Here is a 13,810-nt window from a genome sequence, read left to right on the forward strand (position 1 = left end):
GCTTTTCTTCCACATTTTTCTCTCTATATCTTTCATACTTCTCTACACTATTACTCTGCAGCCATTCTTCAAAAGCCCTCTTTTTCTCTTCCACTTTTACCTTCACTCTTCATTCCACCATTCACTGCCCTTCCTCATGCTGACTCCAACAAACTTCTTGCCACACACATCACTTGCAATCCCAACAAAATTTTCTTTTACTAACTTCCACTCCTCTAAATTACCACTTTCTCTTACTTTCACTCTGTCATGTGCCATTTTCAACCTTTCTTGATATTTACTTTTTACCCCCGGTTTTATTAGCTCTTCAACCCTCATTAGTTCCCTTTTACATCCACCTACTCTATGCCCCCACTCTTTTGCTACAACTAATTTTCCTTCCACCAAAAAAGGATCAGACATATTGTTAGCCATACCCCTAAACACGTGCACGTCTTTCAATCTTCCAAACATTCTTTTAATTATCAACACATAATCCATTAACGTCCTTTCTACCACTCTTACCCATGTATACTTATACTTATGATAGTTACTTTTTATCTTGGCCTTTGATAAAACTCTTTTTCTTATTTTGCAGCGTAAGCGTATCTTTCCCTACATAATTTTGTCCCCTTCTCAGCGACCAATTTAGAGTTTTTTTCTTTGCAATATTATTTTTTCCTCTCCTAATGTTTGAAATGTTCAAATAACTTGAAATATAGCTGCTGCTATTTATATTGAACTCCATGCATGCCAGGAATTTAGTGAGATGGCATACCTCTAAAATGATATTAAGCAACTACAGTTCTAGCTGGGTCCCCTTGCCTAGTATGAAATCAAGGGGTGGTTCCCAGTGCCCAGTTCATCCTTGATTGTTTACCTTTTATCCAAATTTCTGAGTATTCCACCGTTTCTTTTTTTGTAGTGAAACGGAGTGTGGTCGGCATTCAGACACTAGGCAGTCTGCGTGCTACATTTAGCCACAGTCTGCAAACCACCACATCGCGTCCCGTTCATGCCATCTCTCCCTTCACTGATCAAGAGTCCAGCATCGATAAGGTCCTTTGCGATAGGATCGGCAAAGGGGCAGGCCCTTCGGACCGAAGTCCGGTCCATGTTGGAGAAGGGCCCTCACCAAGAGATCTTCAACGACTCCCTAAGCTTCTTCAGTCGACTCTTTCTTGTCAAAGTGGTGTCTGGAGGCTGAAGACCAGTCATCAACCTTTCGGCACTGCACAAGTTTATCACACACTTCGTTCAGGATGGAGACCGCAGACACGGTCAGACAAGTGGTAAGACCTTGGGACTTCATGTGCACACTGGACCTAAAGCAATGGTGCACAACCGGCAGCCCGCGGGCCGCCCCAGTGAAGCACATGGCGGCCCTCGAAGTTATCATAGAAAACACAATATATCACTCTCTGTATAGTAAAAGAAAATAATAAATATAAACATATTACTCCGTCTTATGTTATAATTACAAATTGTAAAAATGTACTATATAACACACACACACACACACACATACATAAGTATGTATGTATGTATATGTGTCTGAGCATATATATATATATATATATATATATATATATATATATATATATATATATATATATATATATATATATATATATATATATATATATATATATATATATATGTACATACATAGACATACATACATATAAACATATATATATATATATACTGTATATATATATATGTATGTATGTATTATTCTTTGTGTTTTCTTGTTATTGTTGAATTATCTCGTTATCTATAATCAGTTCATTCACTAAATTCATAATTTCATCACCATCCTCGAACACGAAAGCAGTCGAGACAAGAGGTGAACGCGTATGGCTGTTGCGTTGTCTAGACGGGAGTAACCTCGTTGTTGTGAAGGGAAGGTAACCACCTGAAGTTATATCTAAATTAATATTTATCATAATTTTGAATACTATTCTCTTTTTAAACAGATGCGAAACCTGTTATTGTTTTTCTTGTTTTTCTTTTTTTATTGTATTTTACATTCATAATTATGGTTTCCTAATACATCTAAATTCCAGTTTAAAAAGTTTGTAAAATGATTATTTGCCAACCTTCCAAGTTAGCCAATTTGTCTGAGCTCCGATAGTTTCTTTGCAGTCTAAAATAGGAGATATTGCTACAAGGCCAGGCATTTATCATTGTAGTATTTTCAGATTAATTTTGCTTAGCTACTATGGCTTCTGGTACTTCTGTGGACAAAAACTCAAGTCGAAAAAGAAAGCTTGATGAGGAACATAGAAAATTTCAAGAAATATGGACAGATAGATATTTCTTTGTGGAAAACAGTGAAAAAAAAATCATTTGCTTGATATGCCAGAATAGTGTGGCCGTTTGTAAGGAATACAATTTGCAAAGGCATTATCTGACAAAGAACAAGCCTTATGAAAAATTTGTTGGTGAACTAAGAAAGCAGAAAATTAAATCACTAATGCAAGGTTTTCATGTGCAGAAAAATATGTTTATTCAGAAAAATAAAGAGGCACAGGACGTAACAGAAGTGAGTTATGAAATTGCAAACCTGATTGCTAAACATTCCAAGGCATTTTCAGAGGGGGATTTCATTAAAAAGTGTATTCTACTTGCTGCTCAAAAACTTTCTCCAGATGTTTTGAAAAAGTTTGAGAATATCAGTTTGAATCGTATGACAGTGCAACGTCGTATTGTTGATTTGTCGGGTGATATAGTAGACCAGTTGAAGGAGAAAAGTAAACAATTTGTGTACTTCTCCCTAGCCACTGATGAATCTACTGATGTTACATCTACGGCTCAGCTACTTGTATTTGTACGTGGTGTGACAGAGGACTTTTCTATTCATGAGGAACTCGTAGGGCTCAGTTCATTGAAGGGGCAGACAACTGGTAGTGATTTACTTAATGGACTTTTAGAACAAATTTCAGTAATTGAGTTAGATTTGGACAAGTTAGTAGGAATATCAACTGATGGGGCTCCTGCAATGATAGGCAAGCAGAATGGATTGGTGCAGCTATTGATTAAACACCTTGGAGAGCGAAAATATGAGCTGAAACAATTTCATTGCATAATACATCAACAAAATTTGTGTGTTAAAGAACTGGACTTTGATCATGTAATGAAAGTTGTAGTTTCTACAGTCAATTTTATCAAGTCACGCTCAGCTTTGCATCACCGGCAATTCAAGCAATTTCTTGATGAAATTGAAGCAGAATATGGCGATTTAGTGTTTTTCACTCAAGTAAGGTGGTTAGGCAGGAGAAATACGCTGAAAAGATTTATCAGTCTTCTGGATGAAATTGAGATATTTCTTAATGAAAAGAATAAGATGGTACCAGAACTTACAAATGCTGACTGGCTTTGTGATTTGTCATTTCTTGTAGATCTCACAAGTCATTTAAATAACTTGAATCATAAACTTCAGGGGAATAACCAATTTATTTCTCAGCTAGCCAATTATGTGACAGCTTTCGAACAAAAACTAAAATTGTTTCAGTTACAGATAGTTAAAGGAGAGTTAGGCCACTTCCCAAATTACAAACTTATGTGTGAGAAACACAAAGTATGCAATAGACATGAATATTATGCAGCAAAATTAGGAAAACTTTTGGAGGCCTTTGAGAGCCAATTTGAGGACCTAAAGAAAGAAGTCAATGATTTGAAGTTGTTCAGCAACCCCTTTTCTGTATCTCCTGATGAAGTAGAATTCGAAGCACAACTCAAACTGATTGATCTTCAGAATAATGACAGCCTTCGTACCAAGTATAATGAAGGGGACTTGCTCAACTTTTATAATTGCTTGGCCAAAGATCAGTTTCCTTATTTGAGAAACAAAGCTGCTATTTATGCAAGCTTATTTGGCTCTACCTACATATGTGAACAAACATTTAGTCTGCGCAACCAGACCAAGTCAAATATTCGTAGCAGGCTAAGTGATCAAAATCTGCACTCTGTTTAAAGACTGGCAACCACAAATTTCCATCCTAACATAAAAAAACTTGTACATGAATCTCAGTGTCAAAAATCTCATTAAAACAAAACAGGTGAGCAACTGTGTTTTTTTTTATCTTTAAACATTCTACAAACTATTTATCATTTCATGTAAAATCTAGTCCAGTGGCCCTCGACTAGATATATGTTTGATGATGTGGCCCGAGTAGCTCAAAAGGTTGTGCACCCCTGACCTAAAGGATGCGTACTTCCAGATCCCAATCCATCCGTCTTCAAGGAAGTACCTCAGATTCAGTCTAGACAACAAGAAATACTAGTTCAAGGTGCTGTGCTTCGGTATTTCCACAGCATCTCAGGTCTTCACGAGAGTGTTCGCCCTAGTATCATCTTGGGATCACAGGATCGACATCTGTCTCCTCAGTTATCTGGACGACTGGCTGATTCTAGCAGACTCGGTGGCAACCCTTCTTCAGTGCCAAGACAAACTTCTGAGGTTTTGCCAAGCTCTGGGGATCATGGTAAACCTCAAGAAGTCACACCTGCTTCTCTTTCAACGACTGGTATATCTAGTAATGATAATAGATACTAACCTTAACAAAGTCTTTCCATCACATGACAGGGTAGTGAGGCTGAGGAAGATTGCGAGACCTTTTCTCAGATGAGAAGAGCTCCCAGCCCAGAGGTGGTTATGTCTACTAGGACACCTATCATCTCTTGTCCGTCTAGTTCCTAACAGCCGCCTCAGGATTCAATTTTTCCAGTGGCGGCTGAAGTCCACCTGGAATCAGGCCTTAGATTCCCCAGACATCTTGATTCCCATGGGATCAGAGAAATTGACGGACCTCGAGTGGTGGGTGGCAGACAAGAATCTGCTAAAGGGTGTCAACCTTCATGTCCTCCCCCCGGATTTGCTGCTCTTCACAGACACATCAAAAGAAGGGTGGGGGCCCCACATACTGCACCACACGACCTCAGGCCTTTGGTCAGAGTTTGAAAAGTACCAAAATATTAACCTCTTGGAGATGAGGGCCACCTTCCTGGCCCTTCAACAGTTCCTTCAGTTCCTGGTGGGCCACTCAGTGGTGGCGATGAGGGAGTGGTGGTGATGAGCGACAACACAACACTAGAGGCTCACATCAACAAGAAAGGCATTCATTAATGTTCTGTAATATGTAGATGTTTGTAGCATAGCTTTAGGAAGTTACTATACTGTATTTGATAGGCTATTTAGCCATCCCCTCTGGGTGTAACACTGTGGATTGCAAGCTTTGTTTTTTTATTACAATAGTTTTGTCTTTCTGATGCTAAGGTTAGATTGTAGAGACAGGTTAGATGCGTAACCTTGTCTTATAATCCCTTTGATCGTAACAGAAGCGACCATTCAGATTACATTTGAATTTAGTCTAGATGTGTATACTAATTCCTAAGAGGTTCTATATGGAGACATTTGTCTCTGCTTGTGGTTTTATTATCCTATATTGTATCACCCTGGTATTTATTATTTTCCTCTAAACTTTTATTTTTTTTTACTTTTTTTCTTTTTGGCCATGTATATATTTTTTTTTGCCATGTACAGATACTCATCACTTGAATGTACAGAGTTTGTATGGGGTGTTGTTGTCAGTTACAAGACATTTTTTGGATGGGCTTGAAGGCTTATGGGGGGGGGGGGGAATACAATGAATTATGGTTTGTGTGGAAAAAAAAAGCTTTATGGTAATGACAGCAATACCCTACACACAGTAGGGAGTCAAGTGTAGGTATGATAGAATAGCTATTACAAGGATTAGGATATGGGAGTAATATTTCATAATCTTGCACCTTCATTAAGAAGAATATGTCAGACCTAGAAGCCAGGTCTCTTTTTAATGAACATGTTAAAGAACATAGAGGATCAACTTTTATCTATACTGATGGCTCCAAATCTGATGCTGGCGTTGGATTTGGAGTACATAGTAATGGTTTTAATTGTAGAGGTGCACTTCCTCTGACCGCTTCCATATTTACTGCCGAACTGTATGGCATATTAACCGCTATTGAGAAAATAGCGTTGGAGAAGGAGGGTAATTTTACAATTTTTAGTGATGCAAGGAGTGTCCTTCAAGCTATGGAAGTTTTTAATTCTAATAACCCTCTAGTTTTAAAGATTTTAGAATGGCTTTTCATTATTGGACGGAGAGGTATAACAGTTCAATTTTGTTGGGTTCCAGCACATGTAGGTGTGTCCGGGATTGAGAAGGCAGATTCACTAGCTAAGGAGGCTGCATCCGAGTTGCTACCAAGAAGGTATCCCATTCCCTGTAATGATTTCTTACCTGACATCAAGAAATTGGTTTGCAATAAATGGCAACAGCAATGGGATAGTCAAGATGGCAATAGAATGAGGGAAGTAACAAATGACATATCTCCATGGAGGTATAATATGATGCCCCGAAAATGGGAGACGTCTCTTTGTCGTCTCCGTATTGGTCACACAAGGTTGACACATGAGTTTCTGCTGAAGGGCCAACACCAACCGTATTGTGACAACTGTTTAGTACCTCTAACAGTAAGGCATTTGTTGACCGAATGCCCCAATTATAACAACTTGCGGAATAGATATTTGTTTGAGGCTCGAGGTGAGGGTGGCAGGTTCATCCTTGCCAAGATTCTTGGAAATAATGTATCCTACCATGCAAGTGGCATTTTTAGATTTATTTCAGAAGCAGGTCTTCTGAAGAATATTTAACTTTTATGACATTCAATTTTTATGATTTTAATTGAATACTCTTTAATTTTTTATTTTATTTCATTTTTATTTTTGTATACATAAATTAAATGTTACCGGCGTCAATGACCTTAGATGTCAGGATGCCTGAAAACTTTAAATCATTCATTGCACCTTCATTTGTCACTGGTCAGACTATAACAGGCTTTGTCCTAGTAATATGTATAAACCCCAATCCGCTTGAGAGTAGCGGTGTCTTGACCACAATGTCAGTTCATGTGTTGGGATTTCTTGTAAGGTGGTGAAGACTGTCAAAAGCAGGTTTACTTGGAGAAATTATCTGACTTGATGAAATATGGAGAACCTGTTAAATATAGGCGGCGAGAGTGATTTGGACTCTCTTCTTCTTTTGAAAGTGATTTAGAGATATAAAGCTGGTGATTAGATATTTTCTCGTTTTTTAACGTGGAGGATTCTTAGGATATTATTGCAGTAGAAACTTTAGTGAAAGAAAACCCTATGGTTGAGTAGATAGTCTTAGATTTTTGTCCAGACTCTGTTCACTCACTGAGTGGAACTTGAACTGCAATGTGGTGGGGTTCTCCATGAAGCTTGATGATTTTTTGTGGCGCCAACTGGGTGCTTTGACAGTGATTGTAGCTGGCGGGGTTGGCTGCTGGAAACATACAGGAACCTTGATACATTTTCTATCTGTTATGTGGTGGCTGCACAACAGGTGGTTTAGTACTTCAAGCTCCCTATTGGGTAAGTAGCAGAAGGTTGAGGGCATTGGTTACCTGGGTCTTAGTCTGAAGGAATGAAAAGGATTGCCTGGCTCTTTTCCTTCCTTCATCCTCCCCTCCCTTGGGGAAATCAGCATCCTGGGTCCTTTGCACAAGCAGACTGCAAACCTCTGCAGGTAAACCATTGCTCCCTTGTGTAACCTAGTATTGTCCCAATACTGTTGCTTTTCCATACACTGGCAAGGTGGTATTGGGAATGTCTTGGTCTCCTTGGTTATTTCCTACAAGACTCGGAATAACTTTTACCTTGGCAGTCTTATTGCTAGTATTTCATCACACACGGCTTGCATAGCCCACAGACCATGCTTAGTAGGTTTAGCGAGGTGTTAGCTTCTCCTTATTTGTGCACTAACTTGCACAAGAGAGTACCCCGGGTAAGGCCAAAAGCCAGATTGGCAAGGACATCCACCTCCCTAATGGGTGAGTCACCCGTATAAATAGTGTTGGTTTGTATTCCAGTTACCCAACAAATGACAAATTATGAAGTAATTAGTATTTTTCTTATCAAAACAAACCCTAGCTATTTATGCATACTTGCCTACCAACTCTGTCCCCGTCTAAGTCCTACCTCCAAGCAAAGTGAAGCTCAGTCACATGTGTTTGAGTGACTGGTGTAGCTAGCTTCCTCCCCCCTACCCTCGCTAACTAGCGGGATGGGAAGTTAACCCTCTCTAAATTCTAATGGCTCGTCCTTTCAGCTTCACCGAAAGTAATACCCCTATAAATAGCTAAGGTTTTAATCGTTAGGAAAAATACTAATTACTTCCAAATTTGTCATTATTTGTAAAGCTTGTATAAATTAAGCATTTTTAAAGGATATACAGTACTCTGTATTTTTTAAATTATTCATTTACAGCAAACGAAAGATTCAACTTATATGTTTCTTTACCTTTTATGTTTAGCTGCAGTGTGCCATGTTACAAAATTCACAAAGCGGTGCCATGCCAACCTAAGAAGAGTGAAGCAAATGTAACTTTGGAGATAGACGGGCAGGGAAATATTTTATCCCGTCAAGTACTATTTCCAACAGACGACACAGTAATGCCTGCAACTCTGGAAAAACTACGTAAGTACTGGAATCCCCTTTTGTGTTAGCAATTATTCGGTGCTACTCCTTGTCAGAACTACCTGATTTTCGGAGAGAAAATCAAGACATAGCCATAACTCCAGCAATTAAACTTTAGACATTTTTGTAGTTTTCGCAACAGAATTGTGTGTGGATGTTTTGTATGGTTATTGTGAATGTACCTTTACAGAACTTTGTAAAATATAGTTATTTTGAAAGTCGTACTTGTGTTAAATAATATATACGATGGATTTCAGATGTCCTGAGGGATATGGCACCTGCATGATGATATATGTGTATATATATATATATATATATATATATATATATATATATATATGTATATATATATGTGTATATATATATGTATATATATGTGTGTGTGTGTATATATATATATATATATATTATATATATATATATATATACACATATATATATGTGTATATTTATATATATATATATATATATATATATATATATATATATATATATATATATATATACTGTATATTTATATATATATATATATTTATATATATATATATTTATATATATATATATATATATATATATATATATATATATATTTATATATATATATATATATATATATATATATATATATATTTATATATATATATATATATATATATATATATATATATATATATATATTATATATATATATATATATATATATATATATATATTTATATATATATATATTTATATATATATATATATTTATATATATATATTTATATATTTATATATATATATGTATATATATTTATATATATATATATATATATATATTTATATATAATATATATATAAATATATATATATATATATATATATATAATATATGTGTGTGTGTGTGTGTATATATAAAAATAAAAAAAAATATATAAATATATATATAAATATATATTTGATCCGACACAGAGACTTACCTTGAAACACTTTATAGGAGATTACTGGTAACTCCTCTCCGACGACCAGATTTTTACGTAGTTTCCCCCTACTTCCATGTTCTATACTGTCCTGAATAACGGGAAATAACATGACCTGGGGGCATTGCCCAGGCAGGTCGCCCGTCTTTGAGAAGCTCTCCCCAGTATGTTTTCTGGTCGCGTTGTGTTCACACACACCGCTCCTTATTCTCTGTGCGACCCCCTTTGTGCGCGTTACTATGTAGTTACTACATGGTCTCGATTCCTTCACGAGTGATTAGTGCCTTATCTGTGTTCTTTTAGGATCGTTCCTTTGTGCTTTTATTGGCGTTTTAGTGCTTTGCCTTGCTTTATGCTTGGGTTTAGCGATCTCTGTGTGTGCTTTGGAGTACGATCGCCGTTGTCCTGGCCCTAGAGCCGGGTATTCGTGTTGGGCTTTCTTGTCAAAGCCAGTTCGCCGTCAGAATGCGGCACGATGAAGACGGACTCGAAGAGGTCTCCTAGGGAAACTAGCATGTCTTCCCCTGCGACGTCGGCAGGAGAGGGGGCAGGTTGAGTGCATTCTTCTCCCCTACCCAGAGTAGGGGATGAGGTAAGTCCTTGAAGTGTAAGAAGTTGGTGCCTCCTTCCCAAGGGTGAGATGTTGTGGGGGGCACCTTCTTTGTTCAGGGCAGATCAGGCGCCTACAGGTGAGTGTGTGGGGGTCCGAGGGACACGTCTCTCTCGTAGGGACGGCGTCTCGGCGGAGGACCCCATGTGGCCTAATAATGTTCCTTTTTTCTTATCACCAGATTCATGGGTAGAGGCCTCAGGCGCTTCAGCTGCGGAGGGATCCGCTGGCGTGGGATGTACCAAGGACGACGTTGAGGACCCCACTGGACATGGAGGAGGTCCTATGCTAGTCCTTCACCCTGGATCCGCATTGGGGCTCGATCCTTCGGGCCCTTCAAGCGAGGAACGTCGGAGACGACACAGGAGGAAGAGAGATCAGTCTGTGTGGAGGAACTCCCCTTGCGGTCTCCCACAGGATCTCGGGACGGGAAGTCCCCGTTCCCCTCCATACAAGCCAAGAGCCCCGCCAGAGAGTCAGCTGATGGGCGGAGGACCCCGTCTTGTAGGCCTAAGTCCCTTCCTAGAGCCAACCCATCCGCTCAGTGGAGGGAGCCGTCTTCTAGGATGGGCAGCCTAGACGGGTCTCCCCATCGGGATGATAGACAGGGACGGGCACCCCCGTCGATCTGTTTCACGGAGGAGCCGTCCCGGTTCTCGAGGAGAATGGGGATCAGTCTGTGTGGAGGAACTCCCCTTGCGGGCTCCCACAAGATCTCGGGACGGGAAGTCCCCGTTCCCCTCCATACAAGCCAAGAACCCCGCCAGAGAGTCAGCCGGTGGGCGGAGGACCTCGTCTTGTAGGCCTAAGTCCCTTCCTAGAGCCACTCCATCCGCTCAGTGGAGGGAGCCGTCGCCTAGGATGGGCAGTCTAGACGGGTCTCCCCATCGAGATGATAGACAGGGACTGGCACCCCCGTCGATCTGTTTCACGGAGGAGCCCGTCCCGTCGTCCAGGTCCTCCAGGAGAATGGGGATCAGTCTGTCTGGAGGAACTCCCCTTGCGGTCTCCCACAGGATCTCGGGACGGGAAGTCCCAGCGTACAGGAGAGTCCTTGCCTTAATTAGGGGTTATAACAACCTTATAGAACCCGCCACTCAAGAGGAAGAACCCTGGACTTCAGGCCTGAACAAGTTCATAGCGGTCCCCGCCCAGAAAAAGTCCTCTCTCTCTCTTCCCGAGGCCAGTAACGTGGGGATTGGAAAGACTCGCATTGATAAGGTCATATCCCGCAATAGCGACTCCTGCAGGGGTCACAGCTCAGCAAAGCTCCTACAGGGTTTGAAGTCGCAGACGAAATACTACTCTTTAGAAAATAGGCCGACCGGTGCGTGCAAGACCGAGGAAACCATAGACATCCTGTGCCAGGGCATCTCCGACGGGAGGGCATCGGCAGCATCTACCTTCGTCTCCCCTTCCGAGTCGGCAATGATGGAGGAGATGTCCAAGGACTTAGTTAATGTGGCCTCCTGGCTGGATTGGTGGGCCACCACCCTAGTAGGCACCCAGATTCCTACAGACTCCATGGAACCTGCAAAACGGGAGGCTCTGAATGAGTTGCTGGGGTCAGGTAGCCGCGCCCTTAAATTCCTGACCTTTCAGTCTTTGGCTCTCTCCGCAAACTGGATTCTCCGGAGAAGAGACGCCCTAGTCAAGAACCTTCCCATTAAGATTCCTGACAGGGAAGCTAAAGCCTTGAAGACCTGCTCCGTCTGGGGGGAGCAGCTTATTCCGACGAAGAAGGCGGAAGAGGTCGTGGAGAAGTTGGCCAAAAAGAGGGAGCTACCTACCCTGAAGCCACAGGCGGCACGCCGCCCCATCTTCAGGAGGACAGTGACAGAAGCACCCATGGCCGCGCGTACCACACCAACTCAAGGAAGGAGGGAACCCTCGTCAGGACAGTGGTCTTCCTCTGTGGTTCCCCCCCGAAGAGGTTCATCTTCTAACCCCCCAACGTATAGGTCTTCTTTCTACTCCTCCAGGAGGGGGAGAACAGGCCGTTCTTCCCGTAGGAGATAAGATGGGAGGCCCCCCTCCCCTGCCCAAGCCTCAGGTAGGGGGATGCCTCAGACTCACTTGGCAAGCATGGAAGCTCCACGGAGCAGATCCGTGGACAGTTACAGTACTAAAGGAGGGCTACAGGATCCCCTTCATGGAAGAGACACCCCCCCTAGTTCCAGCAACGCAGGCAGACTGGTTGGAGCCCAAGGACCTGGCGAAGAGGGCAGCGTTGGACGAAGAAGTCAAGACGTTGCTGCAGAAGGGAGCTTTAGAAACAGTGACATTCCCGGGTCCGGGGTTCTACAGCCGCCTGTTCCTAGTGGAAAAAGCGACAGGAGGGTGGAGACCTGTAATAGACCTGTCAGCCCTCAACAGGTTTCTCAGGAAAGTGACCTTCAAAATGGACACTCCAAGAACGGTCATGGCGTCCTTGAGAGAGGGCGACTTTTTGATTTCTATAGACCTCAAGGACGCCTACTTCCAAGTGCCCATTCATCCGTCGAGCAGGAAGTTTCTCCGGGTCAAGTGGGGTACCCAGGTGTTACAATTCAAGGCCCTATGCTTCGGTCTTTCAACAGCCCCCCAGGTATTCACGAGGGTCTTTACGACGGTCTCCATATGGGCCCACGAACGGGGCATTCGACTCATCAGGTACCTGGACGACTGGTTACTCCTTTCATCCTCAAAGGAAGACTTGAAACAACAGGGCGAAGATCTTCTTCAATTGTGCAAGACCCTGGGCATCGTGGTCAACTTGGAGAAATCACAGCTAACCCCATCCAACAGGAGGACGTACCTTGGAATGGTCCTGGATTCGTTACAGGTCAAGGCATTCCCAACCACGGAAAGGCTGGACAACCTGGATCGAGTGCTCCGGCCCTTCCTTCTGGGTCGCCCCAGAAGAGCGCAGGATTGGCAAAGGTTGGTAGGGCACCTGGTGTCCCTAGAGAAGCTGGTACCTCACGGGAGACAGAACTTAAGGGTTCAATGGAACCTGAAAGAACATTGGAACCAGAAAAGTTCCCCGGACATTGTGGTCCCTCTCCTTCAGGAGTCCAGGAAGGCCTTGGAATGGTGACAGGATCGGTCGAACACCCTAAGGGGGATGCCACTGTCCTCCCAACCTCCGGAGGTTCTTATCTTCACGGACGCATCGAAGGACGGGTGGGGAGCCCATCTCCGGGAAAAGACAGCAAAGGGGGCGTGGTCAGAGGGGGAGAAATCCCTACACATAAATATCCTGGAAATGAGAGCGGTCCAAGAAGCCTGCAACCACTTCGAGGAGGACATGAGAGGGCGTTCGGTGGCCCTAATGTCAGACAATGCAACGGTGGTGGCTTACGTGAAGAAGGAGGGGGGACTGAGATCAAAAGAGTTGTGCGAACTAGCCCTTCAAATCCTAAAATGGGCGGAACAGAAGGACGTCATCCTGACGGCAAGGTTCATCCCAGGGAAGAACAACGTCCTAGCAGACGGCCTCAGCAGAGTGGGGCAAGTGGTAGCAGCAGAATGGTCCCTACACCCACAAGTGGCAAGCTACATTATACAGATGTAGGGATCTCCGGTAATGGATCTGTTTGCAACAAGGTTGAACGCGCAACTCCCCGTATTTTGTTCTCCCGTCCCAGATCCGAAGGCGGCAATGGAAGACGCCTTTCAGCATAAGTGGGACGGACTGGACGTGTACGCCTTCCCCCCCTTCTCCCTGATAAG

The 13,810-nt window shown here is 42.2% G+C and overlaps 1 protein-coding gene across 2 annotated transcripts in view; it reads left to right on the forward strand.

The window, feature by feature from the left end:
• The window catches only part of LOC137650065 (zinc finger HIT domain-containing protein 3), a 174,771-nt gene that overhangs the window by 127,630 nt on the left and 33,331 nt on the right, over window positions 1–13,810 (forward strand). The window contains exons 2-3 of one of the 2 annotated variants that reach the window (XM_068383113.1): window positions 905–1,271; window positions 8,364–8,527. In XM_068383113.1, coding sequence (XP_068239214.1) covers window positions 905–1,271; window positions 8,364–8,527 — 531 coding nt within the window. The remainder of the gene's footprint in view (window positions 1–904; window positions 1,272–8,363; window positions 8,528–13,810) is intronic. The other variant, XM_068383114.1, reaches the window with a different exon arrangement.

Source organism: Palaemon carinicauda, chromosome 11 (genome assembly GCF_036898095.1).
Source record: "Palaemon carinicauda isolate YSFRI2023 chromosome 11, ASM3689809v2, whole genome shotgun sequence".
In the NCBI taxonomy this organism is placed as follows: domain Eukaryota; kingdom Metazoa; phylum Arthropoda; class Malacostraca; order Decapoda; family Palaemonidae; genus Palaemon; species Palaemon carinicauda.